At 47.6% G+C, this 19496-nt stretch overlaps 1 protein-coding gene across 5 annotated transcripts in view; it reads left to right on the top strand.

Annotated features, from left to right (window-relative positions):
- Positions 1-19496, top strand: part of Ube4B (Ubiquitination factor E4B) — a 373326-nt gene that overhangs the window by 257543 nt on the left and 96287 nt on the right. For all 5 annotated transcript variants that reach the window (XM_084597298.1, XM_084597297.1, XM_084597293.1 and 2 more), the window contains one exon: positions 18902-19198. In XM_084597298.1, coding sequence (XP_084453424.1) covers positions 18902-19198 — 297 coding nt within the window. The remainder of the gene's footprint in view (positions 1-18901; positions 19199-19496) is intronic.

The following is a 19496-nucleotide window of genomic DNA, read 5'->3' on the forward strand; positions in this document are numbered from 1 at the left end:
GATAAAAGATGCACCAAAGTCCAAATGCCTACTTCTACGAGAAGTTTGTGCCGAAGCTGAGCAAGGATTTCAAGTTTACACAAAGCAATGTAGGAGGCATTCTTTCTCATTAGATCAACGAGAGGCCTATGCTTCCACAACGCAGAGCAGGGTTGTGCTCACATTGAGAAACGAGATCTCGTTGTGACCAGACCGGAAAGCTGTTTTCGATATTAATAATAAAAATTCATTTTAAATCTATATACTTCATCGAATGAGCTCTAGTTTCGAGGATTCATAATTTAACGTGTATGGAGTGAAATGAAATAATAAAAAAGTGTTGTGATTTGGGCCTGTTGGTATTCGGGCATCATGAAGAAGACAAAGCGCAACACACAAAGAAGGAGAAAAGTGGACGGGACGAGCGCTAACTTGTAACAAACGATTTATTGGAGGTACAGGTCCCAGCGGGAGCACAACGTATGCGCAAACTTTTATCTGTTGTCACTTGTTCTTGCAACGTCGCTGGAGAGTGGGAGAGGAGGGGGATACAAGGCAATATAACGTCTTACTACATCAGGAATCGCTGTTTTTTTTTTGGTGTGATATGTAGTGAAGGCGTACTAACAGTGCGGTCATCTCGAGCAATCTTCGTGGCTTCAATCAGCTCACATTCTAACTTTTCTTTATGGCTGGCGATTACCGAAGTGTTCCCCAGCATGGGGTGACATCTGCATTTACAATGGGTTGGGAGGTTGGAGCCATAGCCATTGTCTAAGGATCTTGCATGCTCTCTTAACCTGTCATTGAGGCAATGACCAGTTTGGCCGATTTAGTTCACCACAGCTCAGAGGGATGCAATAAACAACGGCCTCGTTGCAAGGAACAAAGTTTTTTTGATGTTTTTTCTTGCACCCAGGTTTTTTCTCTTTGTTACACATCACCATACGGCAAAGCCTGGACAGCTTACAAGGCACCCTAAATACAATGGCTACATCATATCTTGCCGCAATTCTCTTAAGATTGTGCGAGACGTGGTGCATGTAAGGCATGACAGTGAAGTTTTTGGGCTGCTCTTCCATGTGTCTTTGCAAGGGCCTTTTTATTTTCACTATCAGTGCTTCCTCCACAGCCGCGATTCATTCGGCGGGGTAGCCAGAACGGCCGAGACGTTCCACTTGGGTGCTGGAGCTTTGCTTTGTCCTTTGGTAGCAAGTTTTCAAGAGCGCAGCATGAAGGCACGACATGGCAATCCTTCTTTTTACTCACTTTGTGTGAGCAGAGTCAAAAGGAAGTAATGCCTTCTTAGAACGTGGCATGTACACCGAGCACACATGTCCAGGGTCATTAAAGAATAAACTAATATCTAAAAACTATAGACTCATTTTGAGGGAGTTCAAAGGTAAAATTAAGGCTAGTAGAACACCTGTTGCGCTTTGTCTTCTTCATGATGCAATAATCAGTTTATGCTCAAATGTTATGTCATGACCCCCTTTAAATGACTATAGACCAACACCGTGTTTACAAACAAAAAGGGCACTCGTGGCTTCGCAGCCACCCCGTTTCAAAGGGGACGCTCCTATATTCCATCCATCCATCCGACTGGGGCTGAAAAGTAGGGTTAGCGCCCATAGGCAGAGATGGACAAATGCCCTCATTTCGGCCTTTCCTCCCTCGCCCTCATTTTCCAATCAGTGGTCCTCCCTCACTCTCATCCTCACTTTAAAAATTTTCCTGGCCCTCCCTCACCCTCGCCCCCACCTAAAAAAATATTGCTGGTCCTCCCTCACCCTCATTTCGTTTGCCCTCCCTCACTCTCAACCTCATGTTCAGCAGTTTTAATATCAATCAATCTTTATTTAAGTTTGTACATACAAACTGGGGATGGTGAGAAAAAAGCAGTGAATTATGCACCGCTTGACGGGCCTCACCACCCCTACAAGTCAGCAGTAGGCACAAGGCAAGAACAACCACTGGTAAAAAAAAAAAATGAATACAAGTGCATCTACAGAACAAGGTTGACAGAACATATCTCATAACTGGCAGCAATAATAGACGCAGAAGACCGTGAGGCTGTGAGGCTATAACACAGAGTGGCACAGTACGTTCAAACACAATTGACATCACTGTAGCATAGATTGCTGAATAAAGCTTTTGCGAATGGAAGAAAAAGACATAATATTCACTTGGTCACTCAAAGGAGTATTTAGGGGTATTCCAGCTCTTTCATTATTTTCGATCTATGTCAACGTTATACTGAGTCGAAGTAGGCGCAAACTATTCTTCTCTGCGTCTGCTTTCGGTGGTGTCAAGCAGAGTTGATCATTTAGCAATCCGAATTCCTCGGAGCTAATAATGGACTTGAATAAATTGCGTGTCTGCGTTCATCCTGTAGCGAATCACTGGCAAGAGCCATCTGGTACTTGTTTCGACAGCTGCTGAGAATGAGATATGCACTGCACGAGGAAGCCAGGGGCTGTGAAAAGTGCAAAGAACAATTCGGACAGTGCCATAGGCATGTCAATAAAAGGTGAAATTTCAAGGAGGAAGGAAAATAACAACTGGAATAGTTTACCGGGCAAACCTGTCTGCCAGTTCACACTCGATATTTGAAGGAGATAGACGAAATACTCTACACCGCATGAGGCAGGAGGAGGTACGAACTTCTAGCCAGTCGCAGACAGAAAAAGCATGAGAACAATGTAATTCAAGTAACAGGAAAATGCTATCACACTGAAGCATAAATTTTGAGGGGGTTAGTGGGTCCTGACCCTTATTCGCTTCACCGATGGGGGTGGGATGGGGGGACATATAACATGCAAGTCTTGGGCCATGCGCGACAGGTGTCATTTGGGAGACAGCGCATAAAAATGCTGTTGTTTGTACACGGTGCCGCCGTTGCCACCGATGATGTGCCCCAATCGCATCCTGATTTCTTCCAGGTACAAACAGAAAAAGCAAAATGAAACATATAGCTCTGTTGCGCTTCTGATTTTCGCGAATGTTGCCTCAGTATATGTAGTGCCTAAACTTGTTTTTTTTTTTTTTTTTTTTTTTTAAGTTATACGAGAACAGAGCGAGACAGTGCCTAGAGCAGTACGACGTGCAAAGTGAACAGGCCAGCATTTCGTGCGTAAGGTTTATTATGCTTCCTGGATTGTGTGCTTAAATCTATATTCGCTTATGAAAGAAAACAGCACTTAGAACAGGGACAGAAAAGCAACACATACGCGCCAACTTGCTGGAATTGGCATTCTGTATACGTTTGCCTAAGCCCACATCTCCTAGCTGATCTTAATTCCGGACAATACTTACCCACATATGCAAAAGCCGAGAACCGGATTGCCCACATTGAGAAGGCAAGAGCCACAAAAGAATGAAACTCGCCTCGAACCTGCATGAACAAACTTTTCACTTGGATCGCGCATTTGCCGAAAATATCCGAGGGCACTGCCGCAATGGAAACTTATTCGCGCACATTGTACACAGATGTCCTTAGCATATATAATTTGCAACAGCGCACCAAAGTGTTGTTCTTAACATAAGCATCAACAACTTGAGTGGTCTGATCGAAAGCACTCAGCAACACAAACTGAAGGGCTTCCCCAGCCGTTCCTGCCGTTCGCTGTTTTTTTGTTTTTGTAGGGGGGGGAATTGAACCCTTTGGACAGAGAGAGCGGGAAAGGAACGAACGGTGGTGGATGCGTGTGTACCCTTCTGAGAGCACTGCTGCCACATGCACCCGTGTCTCCACCCGCCGCCTCAGGGAGATTTCGTAAGACCAGCCACAGCTGCTGCTTGATCCCGGCTGTGGACCAGCGTGCGTGGTCTGCCCGCCCCACAGAAGAGCTTTTTTTTTTTTTTTTCAAACAGTTTTTCTATTGACAGCTGCCCTCGCTGTGAAGGGAGTATAGTCTGTCGTCGGCGCATTACCACAGGGGGAAAAGCCCAACGCACACTTGCTTGCTTTGTGCTTTATCTGTCACCTCTCAGCAGCGCTGAGTCAGTCGTCAAACGAAGCGCCGCCACACAAAGCTGTCGTGTGCGCAGGCTGAGGTGTGCCCCGGCTAACAATGGTCAGACTACAGCCTTCTAGAACACTGTAGCCCGCCGAATGGAACATCTTCCCGGCCTAGTACGAGTTTCGTTGCTTTCGTTACTTCGTTTTTAGTTTGTTTAGCAAAACAATAATGGTGTATGCGTTTGTTTGGCACAAGGCAGAAAAAGGGACAGGACGCTATCTGAAAGCAGGCATCTCACTCACACGAGGAGCGAACAACTTCTTGCACAACAACACGGAGAGTCTGCGGAAGACAGGAGGCCTCTTTTCCTCCACAGAAATGGCTCAGCAGAATCAGGTGTACAAAAAGCAGTGCTGTCATAAATCCAACCTGCCAGCTAGAGATCCAAGGACATACCATGACTACACGGAATTGGATTTCATTTAACCTCGGCTGTCTGCTTTATTGAGTCAGTCAGTGTGGGGTGCTGAAGGGTAGCGTTTGAGAGCAGGTATCACGCAAACCCTCGAAGCTTTCTTCCCCGAAGTCTTCCTTTTGTTCAGACCTGGCAGACGTTTTAACAGTATGCTAGACAGGTGCTCTCTGGTGCGACTCAAGCCTTGGCAGCATGCATACAGGTACTTCATCTCAGCTTGCCATCTTGTTGGGATACTTATTAAAACGATCTCATAAAGTCATAAGCTAAAATTACAGCCTGTACTCAAGATCCAAGCGTCATGGAGGGCTGGACTTGGATGTCACCCTCTCATCTCAATAGGTAAAAAACGCTCCACGGCGGGTCGGGCCCAGCCCGTGCGGATCTATATCACCGAGTGTGAAGATATGCTTTGTAGCTTTCCTCGGTATAAACCCCACTATGTGTCAGTTAAAAGTTTCGTTTCAGCGGTTGCGTTATTCCTGCAGCATTGAGCACAGGAAACCATGCTTTGGATAAGAAGCCTTTGAAAGCCGACATAAACATGGTCCACCCCTACAGTGAAGCTGATCTTAGCAAAGTAATGGCAAACTAAGAAGACTGGCACGCTGACATGTGTGGGATATTTAAACTCGGTCGCTTACACAAGTGGTGAATTCAATCTTAAAGGGAAGTGGGTTTGCATCTATAGAATGCCAGTTCCTGATTACAAAAAGACCACTCTTACTGAAAACAGAGCTGTTATAAGGTAGTAAAGAAGAATAACAGAAATACAGTCGAACCCGGTTATATCGAACCCGGATATATCGAATTTTGGTTATATCGAACGCACGGAATATCCCCTTGAAAATCCCATGTAAAAGTATAGGAAAGCCGCGTCATATATCGAACTCAATTTCGCCGAACACACTGGAAAGTGTGCCTTCCCCAAAGACGATCGCATCACTCTTGGCCGTTTGCCGCGTGACGTTTTCAAGCCACGCGCGGATGGAATGAGAGGGGACAGTTCTGGACAGCGCCGCGCCCATTTGCCAAAGGCGCGCACATCTGCAGTTATCGTTTCCCGCGCGCCAACACATGACGTTTCCAAGCCATGTGCGTGGGTGTGCCCATTCTTTTGCCGGAGCCCTCTCCTTCAGCACGCGCTACGCATGCGCCAAGCCGGCTCAGCCCGTTTTCAGACAGACGCGGGACGCTTTCTCCAGCGTGTGTTGCGAACCCTCTGCGCGCGGCGGCTGACATGGCTATGGCGCCTGCGGACGTTAAGAAGCGGCAGCTCTCTGTTGTTGTTTTTTTTTTTTTTTTTTTTGCAAGAGTCTTCTTTCTTATTGTCGTGCTGTACGCGCGACGTAGCGTAAGATATGGTGGCTGCGGACGTTAAGAAGCGGCAGGCTTTTTTTTTTTTTTTTTTTGGCGGGAGCCATTTATCTTTGCATGTATGAATCAAGGGAAGCACGCAGTCAGCTGCTGCGATCTTGACGCCCGCCCCAAGTGCGGCGTGATAAATTGAATCAGACTTGTGCAATCAAGCCATCACGGGCACTCTGCCAAGTTCGCTCCCCACCACCGGAGGAGCTATAAAAAGACTATAAAAAGATAAACGCGCCCTGAGGTTATCGCTGCGCAACATCTTGGCACGCTGCCAAGAAATGAGCTGTGGATGCGACGACCGAAACGGAGTGACGCGCGCCATCGGCATGCAAGCGAAAACGCTCGCGATTTTCTGCCGCAGCGACACAGAAACATTGTTTTGAGCTGCCGCGGTGGCTCGAGCGGCGAGCGGGACGCAGTTCCAACAAGTTGGAAATTTTTCGGTCTGTTGCTGCCGCTCGTCGCTGAGATCGCTCAATCGCTTGCATGTGAGTGAGCTGGCCTTCAAGCATTTTTTTTTTTTTTTTCAAATTCTCGGGCGCAAAAGTGGAGAGAGGGTTCATTATGCGAGTGGGTTGATTACGCGGCAAATGCGGTATCGTTTTTTTCGCATCGTAAGTGCCGTCACAAGCCAATTTCTGTATATCGAATTATCTATATATCGAACTTTTTGCGATCCCCTTCGAGTTCGATATATCCGGGTTCGACTGTACAGGTATCGCCACACAGCCAAACGGCCGAGGCTCACAACTACAAATCACGTGACGCGCTAGGGATCCCGGAGGCTGACAAATGCGAATTATGTTGCATGTTGAATGCGGTAGTACGTTTTTTCTCAAACATGATAACACGCTTTTATCATACGTAAACGACGGCGAAAAGACAACGAAGGCAAATACAAAAATATACTTGGAGACGCCACAGGCGCCCACTTCAGTTTTGGTTATGTTTCGGCTCAGGCATTTCGTGCACACTCGGATAGTTTGTTTGAACCTGCGGCGCCTGAATTACGAGCTTGGAGCTGCAGATGCGCCTTGATGGTTCCCATTTGAGCATTCGGAGGCACGAGCGAGCGAAATCCGCTACCGCCGACACGCACCTTCGTTCACACTTCTGCGCCAACATATCGCCGCCGTTGCCGCTTCGACTGCGACCTGACCGCTTGACTGCAGCTATGTACGCCACGAAAAGCATACATATGCTAAGTACCGAGGGAGAAACGCATTATCATTCAATTGTTCACTAAATCATGGCACATCTGACCAACATATACTTCGTCAACAAGACCTTCAACGTGCTATTTGCAGGCGTCGTGAACAAAAGGGGCATACTTGCCGCTCATACCAAGGAGAGCGTCGATATATTGCGCTCGTCGCCCGGCGAAAAAAAAGGGCCTCGGGTAAAAAGTAAAAACTAAAAATAACGAAGCACCAGAAATACATTACAAAAGGTTAAAAAAAATCGATTTGTAAAAAAAAAAATAATAATAAAAAATAAACCGCCTGTAGCGGTAAGACTCGAACTCGCTGCTGCTTGCTCCGTATCGTTCGGCGCTAACCGCTCGGCTACGCCGCGCCGCAGGAACCTTGGAAATATTTATAGTTTTTATGTCATGGCCCCATTTACAATAAAGTGTTTCTGCTGCCGGTCTAAAAATTACAACTTCTTGATCATCGGCGCATGCTGCCTGCTCTCACGTCTTTGCAACTAATGTTCTGGGTGCCTATGCACACTATATTGTGCACTGGATTCATTTTAACATGTGGAATTTCACAGCGCTGGCAAATGTAGTGGCGCCGGCACTTCGGTCATGTTCTGCTACCATGGACGTAATTTTCGCTGAACATGGAGCTGTAGCACAAACATTGAAGGAAAAAAGTGCGACGAAGCTTCAAAACTGACAAGCGCAGCAGCGAGGACACTATTTTGCTGGTAACTAAATCTTATTTGTATGTAAACATGTCAGGAAGCGTTGCGATGACCGAGGGCTCGGTTTGTTTATACACAGTGCAAGAAGGAGCACAAAAGCTTGAGAAACATGTAAAGTATTGTGCATTACAAGCGCTCTATGTTTTTTTTTTCTTCCTTTATGGGCCCATCGCTCGGTAAATTACCAGGCCGCGGAAAGTCAGGGGCACTTCCGTCCCGTCTAATTCTCCCAAGCGGGGGCGAAAGGAGGAAAGAAAAAGCTGAGAGGAGGACTTCTCCCTCGCGCCTAAATTTTCCCCTCGCACTGACGGCGCCGCCGACTGCGCTGCGTGGCTTGCTTCGTCGCGTGAACCGCTGCAACCGTTATGACTCCGCTCGTTTTGAATTAGAACTGTCGTCTGCGTCGGTCGTCTGCGTAGCCTAGCGCTGTGAATTCTCTGTGTGTTGGCTTATCGGCCAAAGTCGCGATTTTTCGTCGCGGTTCTTTTACTCTGTGCATCTCATTCCTGCTGGCTCTTTGCCCCTTCGTGAGACGAGAGACTTGTCTGCGTGCACCTCCAGTTCCGTGGACCCATCTCGTCTGCTGGTTGTGCTGGCCATTACAGTCGGCGATATCCGCTGTGTTTCGTGTTGTTGAACTTGTTACCTTCATGTACTGTGGAGAGACGTGCGTTTCGAAGAAGACGGTTCTTCCAGGAAGGGTAGTGTAAATTTTTAATCATGCATTTTGGTTATGTATAGCGCAGTGACATGTGATTACTTGCATCAAATACCAACCACTAGGTAACTAGAACGCCGGTATTTGCTCATGTTTCTACATTGCTTTGATGGTATGGAATGCGTAGAATGAATATGTGCATCATTTATTTAATTTCATATCAACTGTACACATGCTGACAGAAGCAGTGCCGGCAAACTGGGTTTTTTTGTAGTGATAAAGCAAGCATGCAAGATTACAATGTTAGCGCAGAACACATAACACTACTGTAAACTGTTAGCTATGTAAAGTGCGCGTGTGTGAGGGATACCTTGTCGCATCTTTTCATTTTCTGTTTCACGTGCAGCTAATAAAAAAGAGAAACGATATCTGCTGTTCTCTGTGCTATTTCTTGCTGCGGTCGGGTACGCTTGCTCGCGAGCGCCTGCGCCCTCGAGAGCGCTATGTTTGCGGTTTTTCTTTCCATCACACTGTTCCTGCCGCGAGCCGGTCGCATGGTCGCGCCGCGGCAGAACGATGATGCGGTAGAAAATCCACGGGCAGAGCGTTTTCCCGGGCGCGGGCGCACGCGACCCGCGCTGCTTGAAGCAGCCTACCGACACCCCCTTCAGCGCACCGTTTTTTTGGACCAGTCCGCTATACGGCCTCCCCCGTCAAGTCCATTTTTTACGCGCCCCCGCCCGCTATAATCCTATAATGGGGAGTTTGGCGCTAGCGTCTGTAATTCGTGGCCGCTGGGAGGTATAGGGAGTTTCACATTTATTTCGGCTGAGGCCGTCATTGCGAGTACGCTGTTGCCATGTTGGCCCTTGAGGGATGCGACGCCGTGGGCTGCGCCGGCTCGCTAGCTATCACGGAGTCTCCGCTTACGTCATAGTGTGCGTCACTCAACTCCGACTACTTAGTCGGAGGGAACAGTTTGAATTCGACCGGCGGGAACAAGAAAAAACCTCAACTTCTTATCGCAATATCTCGGCAATTATTCGATTTTTTGCTGCCAGATATGCGGCGACAGTGTCACCAAATGTAGTTTATTAGATTTTTATACCATCTTTGGCTGTTTTTAGTATCCCTTTAATGCAGTATGCTTCGTATACTTATCTGCTGAGTTTTGACGCTGTGGTTTCTACGTGGTCATAGGCCACCAACCACCGCGGGTTCGAGCGTCGCGCGAGCCGAAGCCCCGATCAGCCGTCACCACGCGCACACTGAAACACTGCAGCGCGCACTCAACCTCCAAAGGAAGGAGAGCACTGCGCTGCAAGGACACAGACTTCCAAGTTCACAAAGGAGACGTTTATTGAAACGCCATCCTCCAGCGGCTCACACACACACACACACACACACGCACACACATATTTACAAACGCACATACACGCACGTACGCACACACACACATATATACAAAACGCACATACACACACATACGCAGTCACCGTGTCAAGGGAGCGCGCGAGGAGCTAGGCTCCCCTGCGCGCACGAAGTGACACGGAGTGCGCGCCGCAAGCACGAGGGCGTGCTGTGATCTCTCTCGCAGTGACCAAAGGGTTCCTTTGAGAGAGTGTGGGCAACCACCGCAAGGTACGCCTGTCGCGGATCGTTGGATCACGATCGACAGGCTCGAGTTGCGCTCTCAGGTACGACCCGGAGCAGACGAACTCGAGTACACACAGGTCTGCGCGGACAAAGGCCGGCAGACAAGAACAGTTGCGTACGCACCTTGCGATGTCTCGGAGGAGTCTCTCCCTGAGCTCCGCTCGGACAGTCGCGCGAGCGCGGCTGTCGAAGCGGTGCCCTGTTCCCGCCAAAAGGCGCCAATGGGAACAGCCACTGGGACGCCAGGGCGGAGCTGTGGCCCGAACGACAGTGACAAGTCGTCCGAGCCTCTCTCCGCCGCCTCAGGCGGGAGAAAGGGAACGAGGAGAACAACTGGGAAGCGGGCGGCGGCCGCGCAAATGGCAGCCGCAGCAAGCCCGAATCCCACAACGCGAACTTCAAGATTGTTGTTTCACGGAATCGAGTTGCAGCCTCGGTTCTGATGCAGTGGCGGCAACAGACGTTCAGTTGCCCCCCCCCTTTTTTTTTTTTTCCTCCTGCCAGTGCGCCTATTCATGCGTGCAGCTCCTGCAGTGTGCCGGTTTTGCAACATTCAATTTGTTCTATGTAGCTTTTGGCATATGGAAGCCGTGTGCGGTAAACGAACGCACTCTTCCTCGGGACGAACCTGCCTACGCGCTTGATGCTATATCCGTGCTTGTGCTTTCCCTGCATCTCATATTGCCCACACCAGGCAATGTTTTTGGTGCAGTGATGACTACATGGATGTCGCCTTTCTGAGCCACGTTTTTTAAGCGGTGGGAGATTGATAGTAATATGGCAACGAGTTTTGTACTTTGCGCTTCTTCAGCTCAGCAGCAAGGCCCTTTATAACAGGGTAACCACCTCACAGGGAAATCCTGCACTGATCAGTGTTTGCAGCCTAACATCTATGCTATGTGTTATTTCATGTAGGCACGGTTTGTCAAGAGCGGCATGCAGGTAGTTTTTTATCAATACCTTTGGAAACTTAAAATGAGCAATGCATTGTAATTACGTGCCCCGCATATTATAGCATCATATAATGATTTTGCTAATTCACAGCAAAGCAAAAAATGGTTAAAGAAATAAGAAAATTCTGCTTGTTTCTGCAAACACATGACAAAGATTGCATCGGATATTGAACTGCGGTTTATTTTATTGCAGCTCCTTCACTTCACGTTCCGCAGTGTACTCAACCAGCTTAATTGATTCCTAATCAATTACTTAACAGTGCTTTAACACCGAACAAGATGTTTAAAAATCACATTTTATTGTCCCAGAATGATTTTCAAATAACGATGCGGAACTCTTTTACAGTGAAATGTGGCTGTTCTACATGGAACACTTAAACCTTTGAGGGTCAAATTGTTTTGAAAAAGCTTTCCCAGATGGTCTGCGGATTTTGAAAGTTCAATATGAGTAAAGTCAAGGAAAAGTAGAAAAATAGAGCGTTGCTGCAGACCGGTCCTCAAGTCGGAGCTAGGTATCAGTTCTGTTTATCCCCTGTACAGAAGTGCCCGTAAAGATAGAAATCAAGTTTTGCGCCTCTGTTGCGGTCACGTGGCGAAACGGAAACCACGATAGGGTGGCGGCGTTGCCACAGACCGGGTGACACATTGCAGCTGGGAATCACTTTTGTTTACCTTTGCAAGAAGGCAGCACAAAAAATTTCAAGCTCTTCTTGTAATCCCTAGGAGGTGGCAGCACCTCCCAGTGATCATGCATCGTCATTAGGGCGTGAAATTTTAAATGGAGGATTGAAACTGTACCGGTACGGCAAATACCTTGCGGGACGAAAACCGTCGCCTTACATTTACGGCAAAAATCCTCAAAGGTTGTACAACGTGAACTGGTGGGCGAGTTGGTCTGACATATCTAGTGAAGCAGCGCAACGGCACAAGGCCAAGGGAAGAAAGGGACAAACACAGCGCTGTGTTCGTCCCTTTCTTCCTCTGGCCTTGTGCTGTTGCGCTGCTTCACTAGATAGCCTCAAAGGGTTAATGTTACCCCTACCATTTTTCTTTCCATAGCCCTCTGCGTTGTCCTCACCTTAAGTAGAACCCTCTTCTTCAGCCTCCATGTTTCAGCCCCATAGGTGAGTACGGGTAAGATGCAACTGTTGTATATTTTCCTCTTGAGTGATACCAGTAAATTGCTAGTCATAATCTTAAAGTGCTTGCCAAATCCGCTCCATCCCAGTCTTACTCTCTTTGTTATTTCTCTTTCACGGTCCAGATCTGCGGTTACTACCTGTCCTAAACAGATATATTCGCCTACTACTTCCAGTGCTTCGCTACCTAACGTAAACTGCTGTTCCTTCTCTAGGCTATTGAACATTACCTTAGTATTCTGCATATTGATTTTCAAGCCTACTTTCTTACTTTTCCTGTCTAGGTCGCCAATCATTCTTTGCAGTTCATCTCCTGAGTTACTTAGCAAGGCAATGTCATCAGCAAATCGCAGGTTACTCTTACTCTTATCCCTAACTGCTCTCAAACCAGATTTATGCGATAAAGGACAAGGCGGGCAATGTCATCACGAATATGGACAAGATAGTCAAAGTAGCCAAAGAGTTCTATACAGATCTATACAGTAGCCAAAGTAGTCGGGACCGTAATGAGATTGGCGGTAGGGAAAAACAGTCGGACGTTCCACCAGTGACGAAGGACGAGGTCAAGAAAGCATTAGAAACTATGAAAGAGGGGAAATCAGCTGGAGAGGATCAGATAACTACAGATTTGCTGAAGGACGAAGGATTGCCACTGCTTTCCTCCGTCCCCATTCCAACATGCGAGAGCTGTCATTGGAATCTTGCGAGCAGTTGCATGGTTGTGCTGTTTACCTTTAAATCTGTCAGTGAAGAACTTAGTGATAGATACTGATTGATAATGATAGTGACAGTGATGATAATGACAGAGATTACTATGATGTCATGACGTTACCAGGCGACTCGAGCACATGTGAAAGTTAACCTGATCCAGTCGTCAGTGCAGCGCCCTTCATTTGGCGTTTGCTCTAACGCCACATGACACAGCATACAAAAGCAGACGCGGTACAGCAAGCATCAGCAGCATTTCAAATTGGTTTACAGGAAAGAAAAGGCGTATTTCACACTTCTCCGCGAACACCTGAATCGAGCCATAAGGAAAACGAGGAAGGAGGTGCCATAGTGGAGGGCATCACACCACCATGCAATAAAGGCTTTCACCTCATTGCTCTTTAGTGGTCCAAAGTGCCCCTAGAGTTTTTGCTTTTTGCTCGTATCAGCATTCAGTTCAGTGCTGCATAGTGTGATGTTAAAAAAGCACGAGTACCAGGGACCGATGCATTTGTCACCTGCAGTCGCTCATTGCGACCTTGGCTGTTCCTTTTATGTTATTTTGTGTTTGTCATGACACATTCATGTGTTACCCCGCCGGGATGGCGCAGTGGTTAGGGCGCTTCCTAAGGATGCGGGGTAGAAGTAGGCGGTAGGATAGTTAGAGAGGATACCGGTAAGCTGTCTAAGGAGACGAAAGATTTGATTAAGAAACGCCAGAGTATGAAAGCTTCCAATCCAACAGACCAGATCGAATTGGCCGAGACATCGAAGCTTATCAATAAGCGCAAGGTGGCCGATATTAGGAAGTATAACATGGAGAAAATTGAGCATGCTGTAAAGAACGGGGGAAGCCTTAAAGCGGTAAAGAAGAAATTGGGCATAGGCAAAAACCAGATATATGCGATAAGGGACAAGGCGGGCAACGTCATCACTAATATGGAAAAGATAGTCAAAGTAGCCGAGGAGTTCTATACAGATCTCTACAGTAGCCAAAGTAGTCAGGACCGTAATGAGATTGGCGGTAGGGAAAAACAGTCAGACGTTCCACCAGTGACGAAGGACGAGGTCAAGAAAGCACTAGAAACTATGAAAAGGGGGAAATCAGCTGGAGAGGATCAGATAACTACAGATTTGCTGAAGGACGGGGGGGATATCATGCTAGAAAACCTGGCCACCCTGTATACACAGTGCCTGGTGTCATCGACGGTACCGGAACCATGGAAGAATGCAAACATTATCCTCATTCACAAGAAAGGGGACTCTAAGGACCTTAAAAATTACAGACCAATCGGCTTACTGTCTGTTACGTATAAGGTATTTACTAAGGTAATCGCTAATAGAATCAGGACAACCTTAGACTGCAATCAAGCAAAGGATCAAGCAGGGTTTCGGAAACGGTACTCTACTATCGATCATATCCATACCATCAATCAGGTGATAGAAAAATGCTCGGAATATAACCAGCCCTTATACATAGCATTCATTGATTACGAAAAAGCGTTTGACTCAGTTGAAACCTCGGCGGTGATTTAGGCATTGTGAAATCAGGGGGTAGACGAGCCGTACGTGAAAATGCTGGAATATATATATAGTGGCTGCACAGCAACCATAGTTCTGCATAAAGAAAGTAACAAAATTCCCATAAAGAAAGGTGTTAGGCAAGGAGACACAATCTCCCCAGTACTATGCACAGCTTGCTTAGAGGAAGTATTCAGAGACTTGGAATGGGAGCAGTTAGGGATAAGGGTAGATGGAGAATAGCTCAGTAATCTGCGATTTGCTGATGACATTGCCTTGCTAAGCAACTCGGGGGATGAACTGCAAATAATGATTGATGACCTAGACAGGAAAAGTCGAAATGTAGGCTTAAAAATCAATATGCAGAAGACTAAGGTAATGTTCAACAGCCTCGGGAAGGAACAGAAGTTTACATTAGGTAGCGAAGCACTGGAATTAGTAGGCGAATATGTCTACTTAGGACAGATAGTAACCGTAGATCAGGACCATGAAAAGGAAATAACAAGAAGAATAAGATTGGGATGGAGCGCATTTGGCAAGCACTCGCAGATTATGACTAGCAGCTTACCGGTATCGCTCAAGAGGAAAGTATACAACAGTTGCATCTTACCTGTACTCACCCATGAGGCTGAAACGTGGAGGCTAACCAAGAGAGTTCTACTTAAGTTGAGAACAACCCAGAGGGCTATGGAACGAAAAATGGTAGGGGTAACATTAAGAGATAGAAAGCGTGCAGAGTGGGTCAGAGAAATAACTCAAGTTACCGACATTCTAGTGGAAATTAAGAAGAAATATACATGGGCAGGACATGTAGTGCGAAGAGAGGATAACCGATGGTCGCTGAGGGTAACAAACTGGATTCCAAGGGAAGGAAAGCGTAGCAGGGGGCGGCAGAAAGTTAGGTGGGTGGATGAGGTTAAGAAGTTCGCAGGGGTCAAGTGGATGCATCTAGCACAGAACCGGGTTATGTGGAGAAATATGGGAGAGGCCTTTGCCCTGCAATGGGTATATTCTGGCTGATGATAAAGCTTAATTACGAGGCCTGCCACCCTCTCATTAATGCTATAGAATTCATCTATATTACCAGCTATATACTTATTGACAAGAAAACCTACTCCTTGTTCTCGCCTTTCCGGTAAACCTAGATAACACAGTACATGCACATCATTCAGTACTGTATATTCCTCATTCGGCCTCCTAGCCTCACTAAGCCCCATGACATCCCATTTCAAACCCTCTAGTTCCTCTAACAGCACTGCTAAACTAGCTTCACTAGCCAGGGTTCTAGTGTTAAAAGTTACCAGGGGCAGTTTTCAATGGCAGTCTGTCCAGCGGAGCCAGAAATCCTTAGCACCCCCCGCTGCATCACAGGTCTGACCGCCTCCGTGGTCAGTTGCTCCGCAGCTGCTGGTGACGAAGGGCCGGGGTTTTTTGGGACTAATCATGCGAGGTTGTGGCCAATTACTGCACCATTGCGGCTACTTCCTGTTCTGGTGAGGGAGCACATTGCCAGAGGTGTTCACCGGCACCAGGTCGCATCCCAAACCTGTTTATGCAACTCCATTGACACGCGGATTTTTTTTTTAGTCTAGTGGGGAATTGCGCGACACTGGGATTCATACCACGGTCCTCTTGCAAGCGACGCGGATGTTCCACCTCTACGCCACCGCTGCATCCCAACAGTGGTATAATCGTTCCTGTATCGTTTTAACTGACCAGAACTTTAAAGCCAGCCTGCCTCAAATGCCGCGTGTGACCTAGACTTGATTGTGACTTCACAGCCTTGTCTCAGCTGCTGAAACCGAAACTGGCAAGGAAAGAAAATTCAATTAAAAATTATTCAGCGGCCTTAGGCAAGAGCCATGTGGTGATTGATATACAGGATTGCCTTACACATCATTAAAGGGCCTGTCACACTAGCGCGACACGACGCCGATGCAGACCCGACAACGACACCGACCAAGCTGTCACACTAGGCCGACGACGACACCAACACGACCGAAAACTAAATGTCTTCCCAATGTGACAGGCTTTGAGGCCGGGGACACCGACAAAACCAGTCTGCCGACTGTCGTTGACCAAGTCTTCCCAAGATCGGCCGCCGAGCAAAAACTTTCTCAAAACGCAAAGCCGACTCAGTAAACCACGTCGACGGCGAATGCCTTTCAGCACTAATATATGTAAAAAAGTAGAATCAATGCATAATCCCTGACCAAAACGTGAGCGTGAGCTGCCAAATTACTCGGGGCCGCCGAATGCGTGTGGAATATCAACGGCAGCGTTTTCCTTTCGGGGCGAGTGCATTTGGGGCGCATAGATTTGCGGCGCGCGTTTCCAAACTGCACAGAATAGTTCAAAATGAACATAGTATGTGACAAAGGAATGTGATTATTTTCCTGAAGCCAGCAGAGCTGCCGATCCTCCTGCGCACTTCGATCGAGTTTACAGTCATAACGTCTAGTCGCTACTTCGCAGGCCAATTTCAACGCTACGTTACGCATCAAACAATAAATTTTTGTTCCATAATTCAATGTGTTTCAAGAATTGTGTGCGCAAAAAGCGCAGAACTTGCGTTTCAACTTTACAACAGAACCAACAGCAGCTGTGGTCCCGCTGCCGGCCCTGTGAAATACGAGGTTTTACGAAATCCGCCGAAGGCGTTATGCACAACACGGCATGATTCAAAGTATGTGCAGTTAGTCAGTTAAGCGGTAAACGCTACTACTGCCTTCACGACTTTCACACTGCAAGACAACATATCAGCTAAAACCATACCTCAACCTCTGAAAGCACCGGTTAGGCCTAACTTTTGTGGTGCAGTGGTTAGCGCAGCTAGCTATCGTACAGGAGGTCGTAAGTTCGATCTCACGGGTAGATATTTTTTTTTGCTTTTTTTTATGCTTTTAATATGCTGTTTCTCATTCGCCGTTGAAAGCTTTTATTTTTCGAACACTGCCGTTTTGATCCGGCAACCACAGCCGTAAAATACTGGGCAGTATTCAGTCTCGGCCCATAATCACGACTGGTGAATTAAGCGCTCACTTTGGTACGGTTGAATTTATGAAATAGGATTAAAAATAAAGAGTCTACTACTGCCTTCGCGACTTTCACACTGCAAGACAACATATCAGCTAAAACCATACCTCAACCTCTGAAAGCACCGGTTAGGCCTAACTTTTGTGGTGCAGTGGTTAGCGCAGCTAGCTATCGTACAGGAGGTCGTAAGTTCGATCCCACGGGTAGAGATTTTTTTTATGCTTTTAATATACAGTTTCTTATTCGCCGTGGACAGCTTTTATTTTTCGAACACTGCCGTTTTGATTCGGCAACCACAGCCGTAAAATACTGGGCAGTATTCAGTCTCGGCCCATAATCACGACTGGGGAATTAAGCGCTTGCTTTGGTACGGTTGAATTTATGAAATAGGATTAAAAATAAAGTGTCCCATCATTTTATGAGAACAAACCAAGTACAATAAAAACGGAAGTAGGTGTAGAAAGGAAAATCTCACATTCTCACATGGCAGAAGGAATAGTATAATGGCACGAGAAGAGACTGGGAATGGGAGGGCCTAGTTGGTGGGGAGGTTTCGCACGTTGTCTGGCTAGTGTGACATAGGAGTTGGGCGACCGTCGGCCGACAGCCGCCTTGCGAGCGACGCGGCGCCGACACCGACTGTCGGCGCAGTGTGACATATGGCGATTTCCACTGGTCGCTAGGGAGCACGTTTTCTTGCTCCGGAACGACGATTTCGATTTCCACTGGTCGACCAAGATAGGTTGCGCGTATTCCGCTGGTCGTTTGGGGCAGCTCGGGACGCTCCAGCTCGATCCGCCGACTGAAGTCGGATCTCGCCGGAAGTCCTAGTCGCTGACGCGGTCACTTCCGGATGCTGCTGGATTCTTTTGGCTGTTTTCGACCGTTTCAGCGACATCGGCAGAGGACGCTGGGCGTCACCGTTTTTTGCACGAATATGTCGAAGTGCGTCTATCGAAAAACGTCAGCAGCGTTAAAAAAATGAGAAAGCAAGTTTTTGAGGACCGCACTCCTGGCTATTTATCACCCGCAAACATTTTGGCGCTGGGATGCAGCTACAACTTTCGAAGCCGGCTCAGCTTTACTTCTGCCGCGCGCTCTACACGTTCCGCTGGTCGGCCAAGGCTGATTCGCTGTGTAGCTCTTTAGGTCGGCTCGGGCGCCCAGCTCCGATCGACCAGTGGAAATCGCCAGTAGACGCAGACATCAGGAAGACGCTCTGTTGGCAGACTAAATCGGCGCCGTGTCGTGCTAGTGTAACAGGCCCTTAACATGAAGAAAAAAGCCACCCAAATTACTCATTTAAACTCCACGAGTGAGACCACCAGGTACAAGCAATGTGGAAAAAATAATAGTTGGGTAGAGCCACACAGTTCAATGCACAGGAAAGGCCGCTACTTCTCTTTGCTGGAGCACTGCTTTGTGATAGCTGGAAACAAAGCACTGGGTCCCAGCCCTTGCGGTTTCACTCAACTGCACGCAAAGCATCAAGACAGGAACAATGCGGTGTGCAGGTACCAGCCGCAGGCGGTGGAGGCAGCCGAGGCACCCCTGGTGGAGCTGCTGGCGTGGCTCCTGTGTGGGGCCGACCGGCTGGGCAAGCCTTACCTCAGTGCCAAGCTGGTGGAGGTGCTCTTCTGTGCCACCGTGGCTGCGGGGGGCAGCTCCTCCTGTTCGCTGGCAGCACGCCTCTTGTCCCTGCCACGCGCCCACCAGCTGGGGCCAGCCCTCATGCGCTTCTACACGGATGTTGAGTCGACAGGAGCCACCTCCGAGTTCTACGACAAGTTCACCATCCGCTACCACATCAGGTGTGTGTGGCCACTTGTTCCTTGTGTGATTAACTGCATTGGGAGGGTGCGCTTTGTTCTTTCCCAGTTTGCAGTTAAGGGGATCAACTTCTTTACTTTTTGACTTGGGGTGATGAAATTCGGCAGGCTAATTTGCAGCAAGTGTCACGCTGATATCTTCAATAGTTTCTTTTTTTTATCACTGTTTATATATTGTTCACATGTCGCCATGCTTTTGATGTTTAGTAGTTTAAAGTTAACAACTTGAATACATGGTTTAAAATGCATTGTGTGTCCTTAGTGTTCTCAGTGGCAGGTG

Source organism: Amblyomma maculatum, chromosome 3 (genome assembly GCF_055883805.1).
Source record: "Amblyomma maculatum isolate TAMU_Amacu chromosome 3, ASM5588380v1, whole genome shotgun sequence".
NCBI lineage: Eukaryota > Metazoa > Arthropoda > Arachnida > Ixodida > Ixodidae > Amblyomma > Amblyomma maculatum.